The 18,923-nt window shown below is 39.7% G+C and overlaps 1 protein-coding gene across 1 annotated transcript in view; it reads left to right on the top strand.

The window, feature by feature from the left end:
• KLHL2 (kelch like family member 2) overlaps positions 1-18,923 on the top strand; it is a 112,503-nt gene that overhangs the window by 45,198 nt on the left and 48,382 nt on the right. The window contains exon 5 of the mRNA XM_072975158.1: positions 18,605-18,767. Within this exon, the coding sequence (XP_072831259.1) occupies positions 18,605-18,767 (163 nt within the window). The remainder of the gene's footprint in view (positions 1-18,604; positions 18,768-18,923) is intronic.

Genomic DNA, 18,923 nt, shown 5'->3' on the forward strand with positions numbered 1-18,923 from the left:
GTGCAAGTGTCGTAAACAGATTTGGGAGCAAATCTAACATGCATGGTCGGTAAGATGCAGCTCAGCTGGAGAGGCAGACACGGGCCAGCGTGTCTGTGTGCAGAGGGCAAGGGAGAGCCGGTCAGTCAGGCGAGCAGGTTAGGCAGAGGTTGGTAAGGGATGCTTTTGCTTTCCTTCTGCTTTGCGTAGATAAACATGGAAATGAGAATCCCGTTGATGGATATTTATTTTTAAAATGGATATTGAAGACACCCTATCAGTTAAACAGACACTGACAGAGTATCTACTGGGTACTCAGGCCTATGCTAGGTCCTGATGCTACAGAAAATAAACAGGGAACAACATACAATGAATACAGTATAGACTTAACAAACTGGATTTGAATCTTGGCTTTGCTATTTAAATACCATATGACCTTGTCCAAATTCTCTGAGCTTGATTTTCTTGTCTGAAAAAGGGGGTGTAATTCTGTTCTTTCTTATATAAGAGCTTGTGGGAACACGGTGATTAGATAACTGGTTTATGTGGATGGAGGTGAGATATGCGGGGATAAATTAGAAGCGTGCTTGGGATGGAGGCCTGAGCCAGAAATGAATGGGGCTAGGAGTAGGGGCGCTGGTCTAGAGGGGCAGGCACTCAGTAAATATTTTTTTAATTGAGGGTAGGATGCAATCCACATTAAAATGTTCAAGGATGAGTGACCAGTTCAGGCTGAATGAGGTGCTGTAGGAGGCAGGGCAGCGGGAGTCTCCTGGTGGTGGTGGCAGTACCTACTCTTAGGCTGATGACAGTATCTGATCCACGGGTCACTGCCCCGAGTGAGTGGTGATTCAGGCCTACAGCTCCTGGGTTCTAGCTTGTCTGCAGGGAGGCTTGGTAAGGGCTGGGCAGTTGTAATACCCACAGCTGAGTAAGCTGGTTTGTGGAAAGCCTGTATTCCCCTTAGGGAACAGACAGCAAACTCAGAATTTGGGGCCATGCTCAGTCCCGTGGGGCTTAAGGGCTCACATTGTGGCTTGGTAAGCACGAGGGGGCTTTGGGGAGCACCCCACGTTCAGAGCAGCAAGGTTACTTACAGACCACAATCACTGGGTTAGGCTCCTAATAAACTTTGTAGTCTTGGTCAGGGTTAGTTTAGGACTGAATTGGACTGAACTTGAAGACCTAAGGCTTTTAAGGTCTGCAGCTAGACCAGGCTAGTTCAGATAAGGATTAGTAACCATTTTAGTGCTTTTTATGCATGGCTTGCTCTTTATGAATTCCAGTTTTCAGTAATAGTTCATTAAAATTTTCTGGAGCGTCTGTTTTATGCCAGACAATGTTCCAGCCGTTGGCGATGCAACATCAAGTAGACAGGCAAGGCCCCTGTGCAGAGAACTTCACAGCCTAGTACTTTACAGGTAGCAGGTGTTTCTAGTGACTGTGTATATGTGTGCAGTATCCAGCGTGCATCATTCCTAGGATCTAGGTACCGAAATAAAAGAATTAGTAATCAAAGGATTAAGGAAGGTGTACCTCCCATGGATAAGGGAGGGCTTTAATGAACTACCATGGCACTATCACACACACACCTCTAGTGACGGGAATATTGATTGAATGCCATCAAATCGAATGTCCCTCCACCCTGTGTGGTACCTGGAAAAACTGACAAATAACTGCTCTTCAGATGCCCATTTCTGCATATTTTATATTCTGGTAGTTGCCTTTTCTGCCCTCAGGCACCTGAGAGTGTGGCAGACTCTACCAGCCACAGTGGCTTACTGAGGCTAGGATTCCTACCAGAGGGCAGAGGGCTGAATGTTTTGAACTCTCATCTGTCTCCATATGGAAATTGAGTAACATGGACCATTTTACAGCTTCTGTTAAATGTAATTTCTTCTGACAGAGACTGTAACTGTACACTTGATCATGGTGTAAGCTTGGTTACAGTCATGTCCCAGATTGGCCCTTTAGTTACCTTGATTGAATGACTATTTTCCATTCTCAGCCACACATAGAGAAGTTGCCCAAGTACCAAAAGAGTTCAGGAGAAGGGTCATCTTCAGGGTGAACAAAACATCTGAGCAGGTTTGCGAATGCTTGCAGTGTCACCTTAGCAAAAAACTACTTAAGTGAGTGCGTAATACTGCATATTTAAGTTATTACTGAACAACCCAACATAATAAGGAGCCCTTTGACTGGCTCTCTGCTAGAAAACTTCAGGGGCCGGTGGACTCTGGCTAGCTGTCCCATTAGAATTCAGAGCTCAAGTCATGAATTTACCATTGACTTCAAGAGTGACCTTGAGTAAGACATTAATTTCTGTCTGTTTTGCAGCTATTAAATGAGGCTAGTAATGCTTTGACACCTCACAGGTTGCTGTAAAATGTCCCAGTCAGAGCTCGTAAACATATTAAAGTGCTTTATGAATGTTGCGTGGAGGTAAGAAATGGAACAGCAGTGAAAAGACTGGAGGCCATGAGGAAGAAGAGCTCACTGAGATTGTTTGGGATCACTGGGTAAAAAATGCTTGTGTAATCTTTCCCTCACTTTATGTTCTCACTCTTTATATCAGGATATATATTTGTGACCCCCTCCACCCCAAAAAGATTCTTAGTTTGCTATAGATTTCTCTCTAACCGACAAGTCTTGTATATTTGGATTAGTGTGGAGACAGCCCTCTAGGGTGATTACTGTTTTATATCTTTAATTTAAAACAGCCTTCTGCATTGGTTTGACATGTGATGGCTGGAGATGCTTCTCCTAGCAGAGTCTGTGGAAGGCTTACTGTTTTTCCATTCGAGTTCTGTTTCTCATAAGAGATAGGGAGGAAGTTCTTTATGTCTGAAGGGTTTTGGCAGATGTGCATGGAAAACACAGATTAAAACTTAAAAAAAAAATCTTGAATCAAACCTCAGGATTAGTGGTTGTTTATGTCATAGCAATGGAAATCCTATCATGGGAGTGAATTTATCTGACGTACTAGTACCTGGAAATCTGTTAACTTAGTATTTTACTATATCACTTTATCAGAATAGTGATAATTTTAGTTTATTATCATTAATAATATGATGAATGATGAATTTCTTTTACATTAATAATTACTGTAAAATTTAGTTATTTACAATTGAATTTTTTGGGGGGAGGCAGGTAATTAGGTTTATTTCTTTGTATTTATTTATTTTTAATGAAGGTACTGGGGATTGAACCCAGGACCTCTGGCATGCTAAGCATGCACTCTTCTGCTGAGCTATACCCTCCACACTACAATTAAGTTTTTATTTTAGTTGTATTTTATTATGCTTTAAGTTAGAGCTTGGTAATCCTCATAATTTTAATCAAAGTATTTGACCAGTTAGAACATCCGTTTTTCAATCATGCTAGTTAAATTGTTTTACTCTATATAAGAGTACAGAATAGCTTATGTAGAATTTAATATGGAAGAAGCCACTGAGGTCAGCTACTCTGAGAAAATCTAGAGCTAGAACATCCTATAGAACTAGATGGACATCACAATTGAGGTGGTTTTTTAAGCTTTTGTTTGGGGAAAAGTTAGTTACTCCAGAAGAGTTAGTAATTACGTTATTTGTTGTGGCTTTATATCATTGAAATATATACTCTTTGAAGATGTCCAGACATTTGAGTCATTTTGCAATTCATGTTTTAAGTAGCTTCATGTGGAATATACAAGCTTGTTAATCTTGATGAACAAAAAACCAATTCTACCCTGATTATGAGTTAGCGTCTTATGAGCAGTGTTGAAGTGTTGAGTAGGGATGAGAAAAGTTAGAAATAAGTCAGAGTCCTTACCAGGTGGGTTTTGTTCCTGATCTGTGGTCTCTGCCTCGTGTTTAGGTTCGGAGCCTGTGTGGGGAGGGCGCATTTGCATCAGGCATGTTGCCAGTATCTTCTCACTTTTCATTGTCCAGCAGTAATTTGATTTTATCTTAAACTCACTTTTTATATCAAGCATAGGCTTTAAGAAACAAAGTTAGAAGATGTTGTATGAATACTGATTACAGACAGGATTGAGATGAGAGAATGTAGAATAATTTCTGATGAAATGTAGCATGTCCCTGAAAAGAACTGTTTGTCTAAGGAGTAGGAGTGTGTTGTGTGTATGTGTTTGAGAGAGACAGAGTGTGTGTGCATGCACGCACATGTATGTATGTGTCTTTTGAGTTAGCATTATATTTGTAAAAAAAAAACAAAAAAATCTTAAAAAATTAGTAGTGGCCACTTCAGCCTTGAAAAAAATCCCATTGGAATAAATTTGGTAATCTTTGGGAGCCTCTGAATAATATGAATCAATTTGGAAAGGAGATGAAAAAGGAGCAGCATAGACAAAAAGTCAAGAAGGTGAGAGGGAGGAGAGGACAGAACAGGAAGGAGTGGGAGAGCAGGGAGTCTCCATATGACCCAGTTTTTTTTTTTTTTGAAGATAGAGCTCTTGCTTAAAGCCTTACTCATTTTATTACACATGTCAAGTTGCTCCCCGTTAACTATTCTGTGATACCTCCTTAACAGTGATGGTTGGGTAAAGACGCCCCCATTTTTATCAACATTACAGATTTTGGGAGGAGGAAGAAATATTTGTTGATGGAAGAATAATGAATCCTTGGTAAAGGAGCTCTCAAATTGATCATATTAAGATTTTTTTTCTTCATTTAAAAATGTTTGGTTTTCAGGCATGTTTGAATGAAAGTTTAATCCAATCCTGTATTCGTAATGGTTTGAATGGTTATTTTTGCGTAGACCAAGTGACTGACAGAAAAAGGAAACAATGAATGTAAACTATTTTGACAATTATATTTGGCAGTTAATTTGGTGATTATCATCCATAGTTTTAAATATTATCCATGCAGCACATTTGAAAAGTCATGGGTAGGGGGAGGGTATAGCTCAGTGGTAGAGTACATGCCTAGCATGCATAAGGTCCTGGGTTCAATCCCCAGTACCTCCATTTAAATAAACAAACAAACAAACAAACCAAATTACCTCCTCCTCCCCCCCAAAAAGAAAAGTCAGAGGTGTCCTTCGCCCCCTGTATTAAGAGATATATATCTTCTGTTCTTTAACTGATTTTCTTGGCCCCTTAAACTTGCTTAAATTTTAATTAAAACATATTTTTGAGGCCTAATGATGGCACTTGTCAGTCCCTATTTTCTTCTTTAGATAATGGGTAGATGCCACAATTTCCAAAGGCTGATCTAATCTTTTAAATTCTGGTTTTGGAAGGTGGATGTGGAATCAGTGATGGTCTGTTCCCTAATTATTCGTGAAATTCTGAGGTTGTGTAGAGGAAGAATCTTGGAGGATCTGATGGAGATACAGTGGGGAGTGTTGACCTATAGGAGTGAAATGCATGTTCAGTTAGTTGAGAGAGCAGTAGTCATGTTTTTTGATTTGTAGTCGTTTTAGAGTAGAGACTAAAGGAGAGGAGATGGAAGTGATTAATTCTGATAAATAATAAGAGAAATAGAATAAAACATTCATTTTGGAAGAAGGGGCTACTGCCTTCCGTGTTCCAGTCACTTTGCAAAGTACTGACCTCATTTAGTTTTTACAACATGTGAACTGAGGGTTGTTTTTCGCAAATCGGAGGATTGTAGCTCCGAGGGGCTAAGTGACTTTCTGGGGTTGCACAGCTGGGATGGTGTGTACCCAGCCTTCAGGACCAGCGTTCTCTGACTCTAGAGCTGATGGTACAGTTTCCATTCTCCATTCTCTTCCTACTGACTCCATTCTGCCCCTAAGGCTTTCCAGGAACTCAGTGACAGGTTGGGGCTTCACATCTACAGCTCCTGAGCCCTCTCGTGCCTGCGGACTTCAGACTCTGAGATCTGAAGACCCCTGTGAAGGCAGGAGTACTGGCACGATGGAGACTCCACGTGCCCCTACGAAATGTAAGCGCTGCCTCTTACAGTGCAGGCTCTAGTCACTGCCATATCCCTAGAACCTAGACTAGTGATTAGTGTTAGTTAGAAGCTCGATCAATATTAGTTAAATGAATAATGAGGGAATGTCTGTAGGATAAGCTGGCCCTGTTTGAGAACTAGAAGCTAGCCAAGCAGGTCCTGGTAGGACGGGAGGAAGGGAACCTGGGAACAAGCATTCTGTATCTTCTGGGCAGGGACTCAGGGGCAGGATTTTAGTCTTTGGGAGAAAGGGTCAGTGCACAGTCAAGTCGGGTCCACTGAGAGAAGGGCCCTAGTTCAAGGCAGTGAGGGGCATGTGGGCTGGAACTGGGTCTGGGGAGCAGGGCATCACGGTGCCCAGGGCCACGTCAGTGTTGGCGTAAACTAGCACCCACTGGGTTGAGCTGCTTAGAGCCCAGACGTTCTCTCTGCTTAGAGACAAGATTAGTTTCAGATACAAAGCTGCCAGCTATGGAACTGGTGAGTGCCAGGGCAGGGAGCCAGGCTGTCACTGAAAGGACCCATGGACGACTTTCTTTACTTATGTCCACTGTGTATTAGGAAAAATGAATCATGTGTGAAAGTTCAGTGTTTTGTTTGTTCAGAGATCAAAGGAATTTGATGTCTATTAAAGTTTTTCTAATATGATTATGGGTTAAAGCTGAATATTCATTTAATTTTATAATATGATTGTATGTTATTGCAAATATTTAAAAAATATTTGTTTTTTTAACCATTGTTAGTCTTCATTGTCATTGATTATAATATTTTGTTAATGTCAGTTTATGATAATTTAGTTGTCATATTGTTAACTCTTAAGTTGTTTTTTCCCCTACTCTTTTTTAAATGTAGTTTTTTTTCATTTTTCAGTTTTATTAGGTAAAATTGATACAGTTTGCACATATATAATATATTGCATGTAAGCACATATATACAATATACTGACATTTTAAAAAATTTACATATATGTACTGTTCATTGTCTCAGAACAGTTTTAGAGCTTCAGCTTTAAAAAAAGTTTTGTATTTATTTTACAATATTGTATTTTTAAAATTGAGGTCTAGTTGATGTACAGTATTATATGTTACAGGTATATAATATCGTGATTCACAGTTTTAAAGGTTATACTCCGTTTATAGTTAATATAAAATATTGGCTGTGTTCCCCATGTTGTACAGCACATCCTTGCAGCTGATTTTATACCTGATAGTTTGTACCTCTTAATCCTCCACCTCATTACCCCCCTTCCCTCTCCCCACTGGTAACCACTAGTTCCTCCTCTCCATCTGTGAGTCTGTTTCTTTTCTGTTATATTCACTAGTTTGTTGTATTTTTTTAGATTCCACATGTAAGTGGTATCTTACAGTATTTGTCTTTCTCTGTCTGTCTGACTTATTTCACTTAGCATAATGCCCTCCAAGTCCACCCATGCTGGACACCAGAAACTAACACAACGTTTCAAATCAACTGTACTTCAGTTTAAAAGCAACCAACCAACCAACCAACAAATCCATTTAAAATATGGACAGAAGAACTGAATAGACATTTTTCCAAAAGAGGAAATGCAGATGGTCAACAGGAACATGAAAAGTTGCTCAACATCACTAATATCAGGGAAATGCAAATGAAAATCACGAGACATCATCTCACAGCTGTCAGAATGGCCATCATCAAAAAGAACACAAATAACATGTTGGCAAGGATGTGGATAAAAGGGAACCCCTGTGTACAGTTGGTGGGAATGTAAACTGGTGCAGCCACCATGGAAAACAATATGGAGGTTTCTCAAAAACCTAAAAATAGAAACCTAAAAATAGAATATGACCCAGCAGCTCCACTCCTGGACATATATCTGGGAAAAAAACAAAAACATTAATTCAAAAAGATACATACACCCTGCTGTTAATAGCAGTACTATTTACAGTTGCCAAGACATGGAAGCGTCTCAGGTGCACTTCAGCAGATGAATGAACAAAGAAGAAGTAGCACACATATGCAATGGAATAAAACTCACCCATAAAAAAGAAGGATACTTTGCCATTTTCAGTCCTTCATCCACTTTTTTTTTTGCACTTCAAAAACCAGAATTTTGTAACTGGTATAAACATTTCCATTGCATCAAAAACAACTAAAGACCCAGAAATAAACTTAACCAAGAAGGTTACCTACACCCCAAAAACTATAAAACATTGATGAAGGAAATTGAAGATGATACAAAGAAATGAAAAGATACACTCTTTGATTGGAGGAATTAACACTATCAGAATGGCCAAACTATCCAAAGCAATCCACAGACCCAATGCAACCCCCGTCAAAATACTCATGACATCTTAGACAGAACTAGAACAAATCTAACATTTATATGGAACCACCAAAGACCCCAAATTGGCAAAGCAATCATTTGTAGATCTTTTTTTTCCTTCCTCTCTCTTTTTGTTCTCTTTCTTGTGGTTTGGTGACTAGAAAACTTCCTTTAACATTTGTTGTAAAGCTGGTTTGGTGAATTCTTTTAGCTTTTGTTTATCTGCGAAGCTTTTGATTTCTCCATCAAATCTGAATGAGAACCTTGCTGGACACAGTATTCTTGTAAGTTTCTCCCTTTCATCACTTTAAATATATCATGCCACTCCCTTTTGGCCTGTAGAGTTTCTGTTGAAAAATCAGCTGATGACCTTATGGGAGTTCCCTTGTATGTTATTTGTTGCTTTTCTCTTGCTGATTTTAATATTTTCTCCTTATCCTTAATTTTTGTCAGTTTGATGACTGTGTCCCTTGGTGTGTTCCTCTTTGGGTTGATCCTGTGGAACTCTTTGCGCTTCCTGGACTTGGGTGACTGTTTCCTTTCCCAAGTTAAGGAAGTTTTCGGTTATTATCCCTTCAAAAATTTTCTCCGGTCCTTTCTCTTTTCTCTTTCTGGGACCTCTATAATGCGAATATTAGTGTGCTTCATGTTGTCCCAGAGTTCCCTTAAACTATCCTCATTTCTTTTCATTCTTTTTTCTGTTCTGCAGTAGTGATTTCCATTAATCTGTCTTCTAGTTTACTGATCTGTTCTTCTACCTCATTTAGTCTATTCTTGGTTCTTTCTAGTGTGTTACTCATTTCAGTAATTTTATTCTTCAACTCTGTTTGGGTATTCTTTATATTTTCCAACTCTTTGCTAAAAACTTTGCTCTGTGCTTCTATACTCTTCTTGAGTTCTGTGAACATCTTCTCCATCATCACTCTAAACTCCTTCTCAGATAAATTGCTTATCTCCTCATCACTTATTTCTTCTTCTGGGATTTTTTTCTTGTGCCTTGGCCTGGAAGATATTCCTCTGCCACCTCATATTGTCTTACCTTTCTACTAGTATTTTTAGTTAGGTTAGTTAACGTTTCTTGACCTTGGAGAGCTGGCTCTGTGTGGGAGATGTCCTATGCGTCCCAGCAGGACTCTCCTCTCTGGTCACCCAAAAGCCAGGGTCCAGCCAGTCCCAGGGTAGAGTCTGGCCTGTGTTTGTGGATTCCTTCCACAGGCTTTGAGATTGTTGTTTTCTTATTTCTGGTGTCTACCCCTTGGTGGATGAGGCCCTGCTAGAGGTTTATGCAGGTTTCCTGGCAAGAGGAGTTGGTGCCTGCCCATTGCTGGGTGGAGTTGGGTCCTGGCCCTCTGGTGGGTAGGACTGTGTCTAGAGGTGAGTCTTGAGGGAGCTGTGGGCTCAGGAAGTCTGTTAATGGGGGGGCTGCGTTCCCACCCAGTATGTTGTTTGGGCTGAGGCTTCCCAGCCCTTAAGACTACTGGCTGTTGGGTGGGGCTGGGTCTTGGTGCTAATGATCCAGTCAAGATGTCAGCCTCCAGGAAAGCTCATATAGGTGAACACTCCCAGAATGTCAGCCATCAGCTTTTATGTCCCCTGGGTGAGCTACAGCTGTCCCTTATGTCCCTAGGAGACCTTCCAAAACCAGCAGGCAGGTCTGGTTCAGATTCCTATGAAATCACTGCCTCTGCCCTTGGATCCGATGCACATAAGATTCTATAAACGCTTCCCAAGAGACTGAAGTCTCTATTTTCCCCAGTCGTAGGGGCTCCTGGAGTGGAGTCTCACAGGGCTTCAAAACCAGACGTCCTGGGGTCTCCTCCTCCCGGTGCTGGAACCCCGGGCTGGAGAGCCTGACGTGGGGCTCAGAACTGTCACTCCTATAGGAGGGCCTCTGCAACTTACTTATTCTTCTGCTTGTGGGTCGCATACCCACGGGGATATAGGGCCTGATTATAATGTGAACACACCCCTCCTGCCATCCCACTGTGGTTCCCTCTTTATATTCCCAGTTGAAGAAGGTTTTTTTTTTCTAGGTTCCAGTCTTTTTCCGATGGTTGTTTAGCAGTCAGTTGTGGTTTTGTTGTAGTCACCAGGAGAGGTGCCCTCTTGGTCCTACCACTCCGCCATCTTTCCCCTGCTCTTGTAAGTAACGTTAAAGTAGAATTCATGGATATAGCCTGTTTCATTCTTGGAACTATTTTCTCAAAGTAGATTTGCAGGACATACTTCCAGGGTCAAAAGCTTTAAACCTTTATAATTTTTGGTAGCTCTTGATGAATATTGCTTATTTCCTCTCTAAGACAGTTGACTGGTTTACACTGACAGCAAAAATATGCTAGGATCCAAACTTAGCTGTGCTTTGATCTGAATGTATGATGTTTAATTTTTTTATCAGTTATCATAAAAATGCTTTCTTGTTATTTTATATTTAATAACTAGTGAGGTATCAAATATATTTCCCATATTTGTATGTTGTTTGTTCTTTTCCAGTTTGTTTGGTTATATCTTTCACTTTTGGAATATTTGATGCAAAAAGAAAGAAACCTTACACTTACTGTGAATGACCTGGATAGAATGTCCTCTGTGAGAGAGAAAGGAAATCCTGACATTTGATTGTAATGGGACTGAATGTTCAAACTAAGGAAAAAAAGCCTTGAATTAGTGCTAATGTGCTAGTCGGGTCATGAGCTAGGCACTGTGTTGAATGGTTGACCAACTTAATTAATTTTTTTCAGCAACTCTGCAGGGTAGGTGCTGTCTTCATTGTGCATTTGAGCCACTGGGGGTTTTCAGGAAACCTTGTATTAAAAATAATGGAAGAAGCAGCTGCAAAAAGGACAGTGTAGGAGACCCATATTTCTTCTCTCTGCCACCTTTGCTTTTCCCCTTCATTTATTATATCATTGAAAATGCCATCAATTACAGATGTATTTTGCATAAGAGTCAGCCTCTCTTAAATCTTTGAATACCTCTGGAAGAGATTTGTCCTGGAAGGTGATATGTTATTAACTATTAATGTGAAATAATAATGAGATGGCTTTCCTTTTGACCCTGCTGACAGTAGCTGTCCCGAGGGATGGAGCTTGGGTAGAGGTGTGCTGGGAGAGGGTGGTGGGGTAGGTATATTCAGAAGATGAAACACTTAGCAGGAAAGACAGGTCTGGGTGGAGAATCATATCTGGGTGCACAGAGCAGAGAGCTGGCTGCCTGTGGCTGTGGCCCGGCTTTAGGGCTTTGAGATGTAGACGTGCAAAGGAGGTGGCAGAATGTGAAGGACAAGCACTTCCTATTTCAAAACTCTGTCCCCGGTCAGGCCTCCATCCCAGAAAGAGGAAGGAAACTTTCTTCCTCCTTCCCTGCACCCACTGCCCTCTGAGGTCATAGAGTCAGATAGTAATATTATATTCTTTGCTATTGTGGTTTATACCTACTTTTGATACTGTTTCTATGAGTAAATATGCAGGGAGTGTCATGCAGCCAATTGATAAACTTGTGGGGCATGACTTACTTATAAATTGAGGACTAAATGCAATTTTTTGTTATTGTTTGTTTATTTGTTTTTTGTCAGTGGAGGCACTGGGATTGAACCCAGGACCTCACGCATGCTAAGCATGTGCTCCACCACTGAGCTGTATGTCCCCTACTCCCACCCAAGTGCAGATTTTAGAAAATGTGTGCTAATCAAAGTTATAGGTTATATTTCATAATGAGGCATTTTTAGTCTAACAAGATATAAGTTTGGGGATAATTTCTGCCCTCTGCTGATGCTCTTTGGACAGCTGTTTCCTTGTTTGTTTTCGTGTTATTCCTGGCAACAAGGCCCTGACATTTTCATAAATAGGTGCTTCTGATATGAGTATAAGGTGGCTGAGAAATTAATAAAAATCTGCCTTTTATCAGTACATTGACTTTAATATTAACAGCGACTGAACTGTGAGTTTCGTGTTCAAATGTTTTCCTAGACATCTGGAAATCTTACATCTGTGGAATAAGCAGACCCTTTGGTAGTGTCTTCTAATAAACACACTGTAAATGACTCAGGATTTAAAAGATTTAAAAGATGCATAAATTATTTCCCACTATGGAGTAAGTGTCCAAGCTCAAAATAAACTTGAGATCCTAATAGCCAAGCAGAAGGAGTGTACTTGTCTAAGCGAAACATCTTATGTGTAATTTGGCTTGTCAGCAACGTGAAGTAGGATGAGAGCATCTTACTTTAAAATGTGCAGCTGGGATAAGAGTGTCGCGCGGGTGCTAATTGGCTTGGGTGTCTTCTCTGTCTCTGTTCTACTTGTCTTCAGTAATCAGCAGTAGCTTTGCCCCCACTTCTTTGTTCATTGCAGAACACATCTCCACAGGGTAAAATGTTCAGGCTTTCTGTGTCTCCATATGTTGGGAATCAACATGTCTAGATGAAAAACATTTTTTTTCTGTTTAACAAAGTGATAGCATTTGAAGTTCAGTTTATTTAATCAGCTGGCACGTTCTTTTAGTTCATGTTTCTCCAAGCACAGAAAGATGCTGTTCATATGAGCAAGAACAGTAACGTGTAGCGCCTGCTTTATGTTGTACAAAACACTAGCTTGATGAAATGAAAGACCTTTCAGCCTCCCGGTACTCAGAGGACAGGCCAGACCGGACAGTGTCTGGCGAGTGGTGGGTGATAGTCACTGAGTAAACAGCTCCAGTTACCATCGCTGTATTGGCTGGAATTCTGGAGGTCCAGAAAGGCGTTTCTTTACTTGTTTCTCCCCCACTTTCTTTAAAATAAGTGTCCATTTAAATGGTGCGTATTCATTATTGAAAATTTAAAAAATACAAATTGAAAGAAGAAAATAGAAAGCCTCCATAAGACTATTAACCAGAGGTAATCCCCGTTAACAACCGTGGTACGTTCCTCTAGCTCCGTCCTGTGTTGACATGTACATGTGCTCGAAGAAAAGGGGATTGCAATCTACATTGTTTAGAAGTTAGCTTTTTATTCTAACTATATTAGGAATGTTTTCCCAAGTCATTAACTGTTTATCTACCATATCTCTTTTAATTCAGTGGGCCCTCCATATCTGCAGGTTCCACATCCAACCAGCTGCAGGTTGAAAATATTAAAAAAAAAAAATCCAGAAAGTTCCAAAAAGCTGTGTGCTGGGAATTAGTCACATAACACTTAAATTGTATTTACAACTATTTATGTAGCATTTACGTTGTACTAGGTACTATAAGTAATCTAGTGATGGTTTGAAGTATGTGGGAAGTATGTGTAGGTTATATGCAAATACTACACCATTCTATAGAAGGGACTTGAGCATCCACGGATTTAGGTGCCCTTGGAGGGTCTTGGATCCGGTCCCCCATGGAAACTGAGGGACAGCTGTGCTTACAAAGTATTCACTGTTACTGATAATATAGAGTTTACTTATCTACCCCTTGTTATTGGACATTGAAGTTCAATTCTTGATATTATAAACAGCACTATAATACTATTATAACTAAATATGTCCACATTCACAGTTTGTTCTGTGTATGATATAATAGCCTATAATAGCAGAGCTTTTGTGCAGTTAGTTTATTTGGAAAGTGATGGAAGAGGGCGACAGTGAAGTGAGTGAATAGGGGGGAATTGGAAAGGAGGGAAAACCATTTTAAGATGTGGTATAGATCTGGCCACATCTAAATGTAACATGTTTATTCTCGTCAGGACCTTTTGAGGAGCCTTATGAAATGTGTCTCAGAACTATCGACTTGGGGAAGAGAAAAGGGGAGCATTTTCCCATCATCTTCCTTTGGACCATTCTCCACTGATTAGTGGTGGCCCCACAAGCATCGTTTCCCCTGTGCTTCCAGACTGTGCAGGTGTGAGTCCCAAGGGCACCCCCGGTAGACAGCCAGAGGGAGGGATGGTAGGGGCCGGCGTGAGGCGCTGTTAAGTTACATCTTCACAGAGGGGATCAAGTCCTGCTTGGACTTGGTTGCTGTAGCGGTGGCTTGAGCAGGAGGTGGGACCGAGAGGATTCGCAGTAGGACACAAGTGTCCCGTATACATTTTAGAAATAGCATTTGTATTTCTGGGTCAAAAGACATCCAAAATTGTACCTCTTTTAAAATACAAATACACACTAGAGTGACAAGTTAATTTACATTCAGGTTGATTTATTTATTACCCACCTACATATTCTGCTGGTACCTGAGTTTACAGCAGGGACTAAAACAGATGTGACTCTGCTGTCTTAGAGCGTATGTTGTTTTGCAGGGAGAGAGAGAGAGAGAAAATGTGGGAGCAGATACGTGAGGTCGATTCTGATAGCACTGAGTGTCACAGAGCAGATGGAACGGAGCGGTGCTGTTAGTAGCGACCTGAAGTTTCTCCACTCAGACCCTGCTCCCACCAGGGTTTTAGCTTCTGGAATGTGGCCTTTCCTCAATGTATACATTATATGGGAATTGATCACTGTTAGATTATTAGAATATATCATTAACATTCAGAGTATACTGCAAATGTAATTGCTTTTTCTTTGATGTTTTGGAATACACTTCAGGATTTTAGAGTGCCTTACTTAGGGTTTTTTCAATCAGTCACAGCAGTAATACTACTGAAGCATCTGAAAATTGAAGCATATGGAAGGTGAAAGTGGATGGAAATTTTCTGTTAGATCGTAGTTCTTTGTGACTGGAGGTTTTATTGTATTAATACACTTCTGCTTCATATAAGAAGCAGCATTATTCAGCCGTTCCTTTACTCTAGAGAGCTCAGAAAAATTAATTTTAAAAGTCATATTCTTCAGACCTCTTAATGACAATGCCCAAGATACTTTTGTGACCTAAATAGAACATTAAGAAACCACCTCCTTACAATCAAGGAGCTTCCTACCTTTGTTACTAAATGTACAGTTAGTCTGCTCTGGAGAAAATAAGCCATGGATTATGATGGCCTCAGATTAAAAAGCACATTCTTCGTTTTCAGTGATATGTAAATACCACAGAAAATAAGAGTGGTACCAGACATTGAAAGATTAGAACACTTAAATCTGATCTCCCAAGTCAGTAATTGATGTGTCATCTTCATGACTTTGCTATATTCACTAGTGCTGATGCTAGTAATGTTTTTCTCTACATGACTCAAGTTTTGCTTAAATAAATTTACTTAAGAAAGGGTTTATCTTACTGAAATAAATAGTAACTTTAAAAACTTATTCCTGACTATCAACGTGAGAATGTTCCTGTGTGCCATCTACAAGCTCCTAGAAGACTTGACCTGCCAGGTGCGTGATCTTGGGCGGGTTACCAGCTTCTCCCAGGCTCTGTACTCATTGTGTCTAGTAGAGAGAGTGAGATGTTGCCTGCCCAGTGCTTAGTACTGGGCCTGACGTAGTAATTACTCAGTTAATGGAAGATGCTGCAAGAATGCGATGTCAAAATGATTGTTGTCTTTGTTACCCTTGCTGAAAAGAGCAGTATTGCAGATTTAGAAATCAGACAGGCACTCCATTCAACACCTACAGAGGAGGCTCAGGATAGTGGAAAGAACAGTAGACCAAAGGGTTGGCGAATTTTATTTTTGGCGAATTTTTATTTTTATCACTAGCTCTCTACTGACAGGTTGTACAACTTGGTCAAGTCTTTTGGCCTCTCTAGGACTTGGTTTTTTCATCAGACAAATTAGGAGGTTTGATTTGATTTGATCCCAAGGCATCCAGCTCATAGACTGCTAGCTCTTTGGTTCTGATTGTGAGATATGGTTAACCTGAAATTTGGAGCATATTTTGTTTGTTAGCTGGTTGTCTAATACACGGAGTAATCTGGACAGTGGGTGTGGCCCCAGCTGCCTTCCAGTTTTCATCATGAGTGACTGATGGTCATCAGGGGTCATGTCAGTAAGCTTGGGTCAGTTATTAATTGCTTTTAAAGCTGCGTATAATTAATTTAAAATTCTGAGCTATTGAAGTTTAGTCATAGTAAAATTAGGTCATGAAACGTAGGCATTTTTGAAGGATTTACTGATAAAAAAGGAAAATATAAATAAATTTGTTTTATATGTTATATATATTTTACGTTTAGTTATATTTAATATATATTTGCCAAGCGTGGAACCACTTGATCCATCACTACCATCATTAAAAAATAATTGTATGTGAATTTTTAACCATGTGGCCTACAACTGAAATAACTTTTATATTCCTGGCCTGCATGACTTGTTATCCTTTCCAGATCTGAGATTCTACAATTTTATGAGTTTTAATCTCCTGATAAAGTAGATCTGAACTTGGTAGTGATGAAGTTGAAGTCAAGGAAGCAAAATAAAAAATTTTTTAATCTACTATAGCTGCCTTTTTAGATGGATGTGTATATAAACGTGGGTGTGTATGTGTATGTTAGCATAGGATAAACCAATCACTGATTTTTTTTTCACTTAAGAATACATCTTAGAAATTGTCCCGTTCGTATAGTTTCCCCATTCTTTTGAATGGCTGCAGAGGGTTCTGTCGAATGGGTGATCATTAGTGTTTAACCAGTCTCCTTATGGTGGACATTGAGACTTTTTTCTAGTTTCTGCTATTACCCACAATAACCCTCTAATGAAAGTCTTGCGTATGTGAGCTTTTTTACATCTGTGGGTTAAATTCCTGGATCTGAGGATATGTACATTCGTAATTTTGATTAAATAGACAAATTGCTCTTCATGGAGGTTGAACCAGTATACACACCCACCAACTGTATGTGAATGAGTCTGCTTCTGCTCAGCAACTTCTCCCCTCTGAGAATCGCTCTCTTTTACCAAGCAGTTTGAATACTGCTGTACTACACTGTGTTGTGTCTGGGAAGATGCTGATCAGATGGGTGACCACTGTTTGTGCAATTTCACAGAGATTGAATCTTACACTGAAGACCAGTTTCTTAACTATATGTATTTGCTGAATTAAATGGCTGCACAGTTAAGCGTCTTGGAACGTACTTAACATTACTTCAGAGCACAATTAGACCAGTGTAGAAAAACTCCAATTTGCAGATTATCAGCAACTAAAGCCTTCCATGGAGATTGATTCCCATTACATAATAAAGCACACTATACATGTTATACAAGACGTTTGGCTATAAACAGAATTATTTCCACTTTATTTTCCTTAAATTGAGAATGAAAAGGCATTGTCACCAGATATTGTTTCCATGTTTTCAGAGAAAACTAGTATTAGCTGGTGGAATTGGACTAAAACTTAAAACGTTGTTCCTCTAGTCCTTGCTTCTTTACCGGTTGATTGTGTACGTGCGGGCGCACACACAGACTTTAGATCTGGACTTAGAGCTGCTGTGGTTCCTTTGAGAAAATAGAGTAGATGGTGTTGCAGAAAGACACGGATGCACTTACTCTTCCATGCTTAGGACTTCCCACGTATGTTTAGGAAAACTGTAAAGGATGTTCAAAACTACTATTTCTTTTCTCTTTGGGCTGCTGCTTGGTATACATGAAAGTCAGTCGCTGGAGGAACTTAGGTCTTACTTATTTTTTATGTTAATATGCCATGTGACCTTTTCTATTTTCTGAAAGTTGAGTTTTTTTTTTCTTTTAGCTTTCATAGAAGAACTTGCAAACTTCTTTTTTATGAAGTTTTCCAATTTGACTTTCAAATACGGTCTCTAATATAGCATCATACTAATTCACTTATAGGGAAAAATATTTCCATCATTGACCTATTTGAAAAGATGTGGTATTTATAGTGATGATACTGGTTAAATCTCAAAGAATAACCTAATTAATACAAAATCTCTTGGAGGAGTTATTCAAATAAAAACACAAATTAAAAAATTATTACTAGGCAATTACTTTTTATGTTTTCCTTTTTAGCAGATATGTTACATTTTAGAGAAATTAGTCTGCTTGTAGTTAGAGACTGTTAAAAATTTAAAGGTTTAAAATTGTCCTCCCCCTCTAAGGAAAGCAGTTTGTGGTATTTCAGACAGTGGGAACACAAAGTGAGGCTGGGTTGTGACATATGTTACTCTGTGCTTAACCCTTCCCCACAAATCACTGAAGTTTATGACTACTCGAACTACTGAGGGAACAAGAAGATTTTCACTGCACCACAGCACCCCCTAGCATCCTAATAATTTATGTTTTTAAAATTCAATGGAGCATTTTGTTTATGCTTATAAAAAGAACCGTTGACCTAATATGATCTGATATCTCTTAATTCTTATGACCAAGAAGAGACCTTTGAAAGATTCCATAGAAAAATATGGGAATGTAAGGAGGCATCACCCTTTTTACAAATGATTGTTACCTTACTTTTCTCTGGGATGCTTGGGTCTGGATGCAGATCATGAGCTGTGGCTGGACCCCTGAGCCCACTGTAGGTGCGGGGAACGGTGACACTTTTCTAGTCAGTTTCTAACCATGCTTACTTGTGTATTACAGGTACTTCTCCCAGCAGCTGGTCTGTTACAGTTACAGGATGTGAAGAAGACTTGCTGTGAATTTTTGGAATCTCAGCTTCATCCTGTCAACTGCTTAGGAATCCGGGCTTTCGCTGATATGCACGCATGTACGGACCTCCTGAACAAGGCCAACACCTATGCAGGCAAGTGGAATAGACCTCGGCTGAGTTTGAGACAGGGAAGAGTCTGGAACTCTTGAGTTCTGGTATGATTCTATAGTGATTTCTGGAAATTTATATCATGTTTCTGGATCTGGACTTCATAAAAATACATTTCAAATCTTACAGTGGTTTGGTAGC

The sequence above is a fragment of the Vicugna pacos genome, chromosome 2, assembly GCF_048564905.1.
Source record: "Vicugna pacos chromosome 2, VicPac4, whole genome shotgun sequence".
Lineage (NCBI taxonomy): Eukaryota > Metazoa > Chordata > Mammalia > Artiodactyla > Camelidae > Vicugna > Vicugna pacos.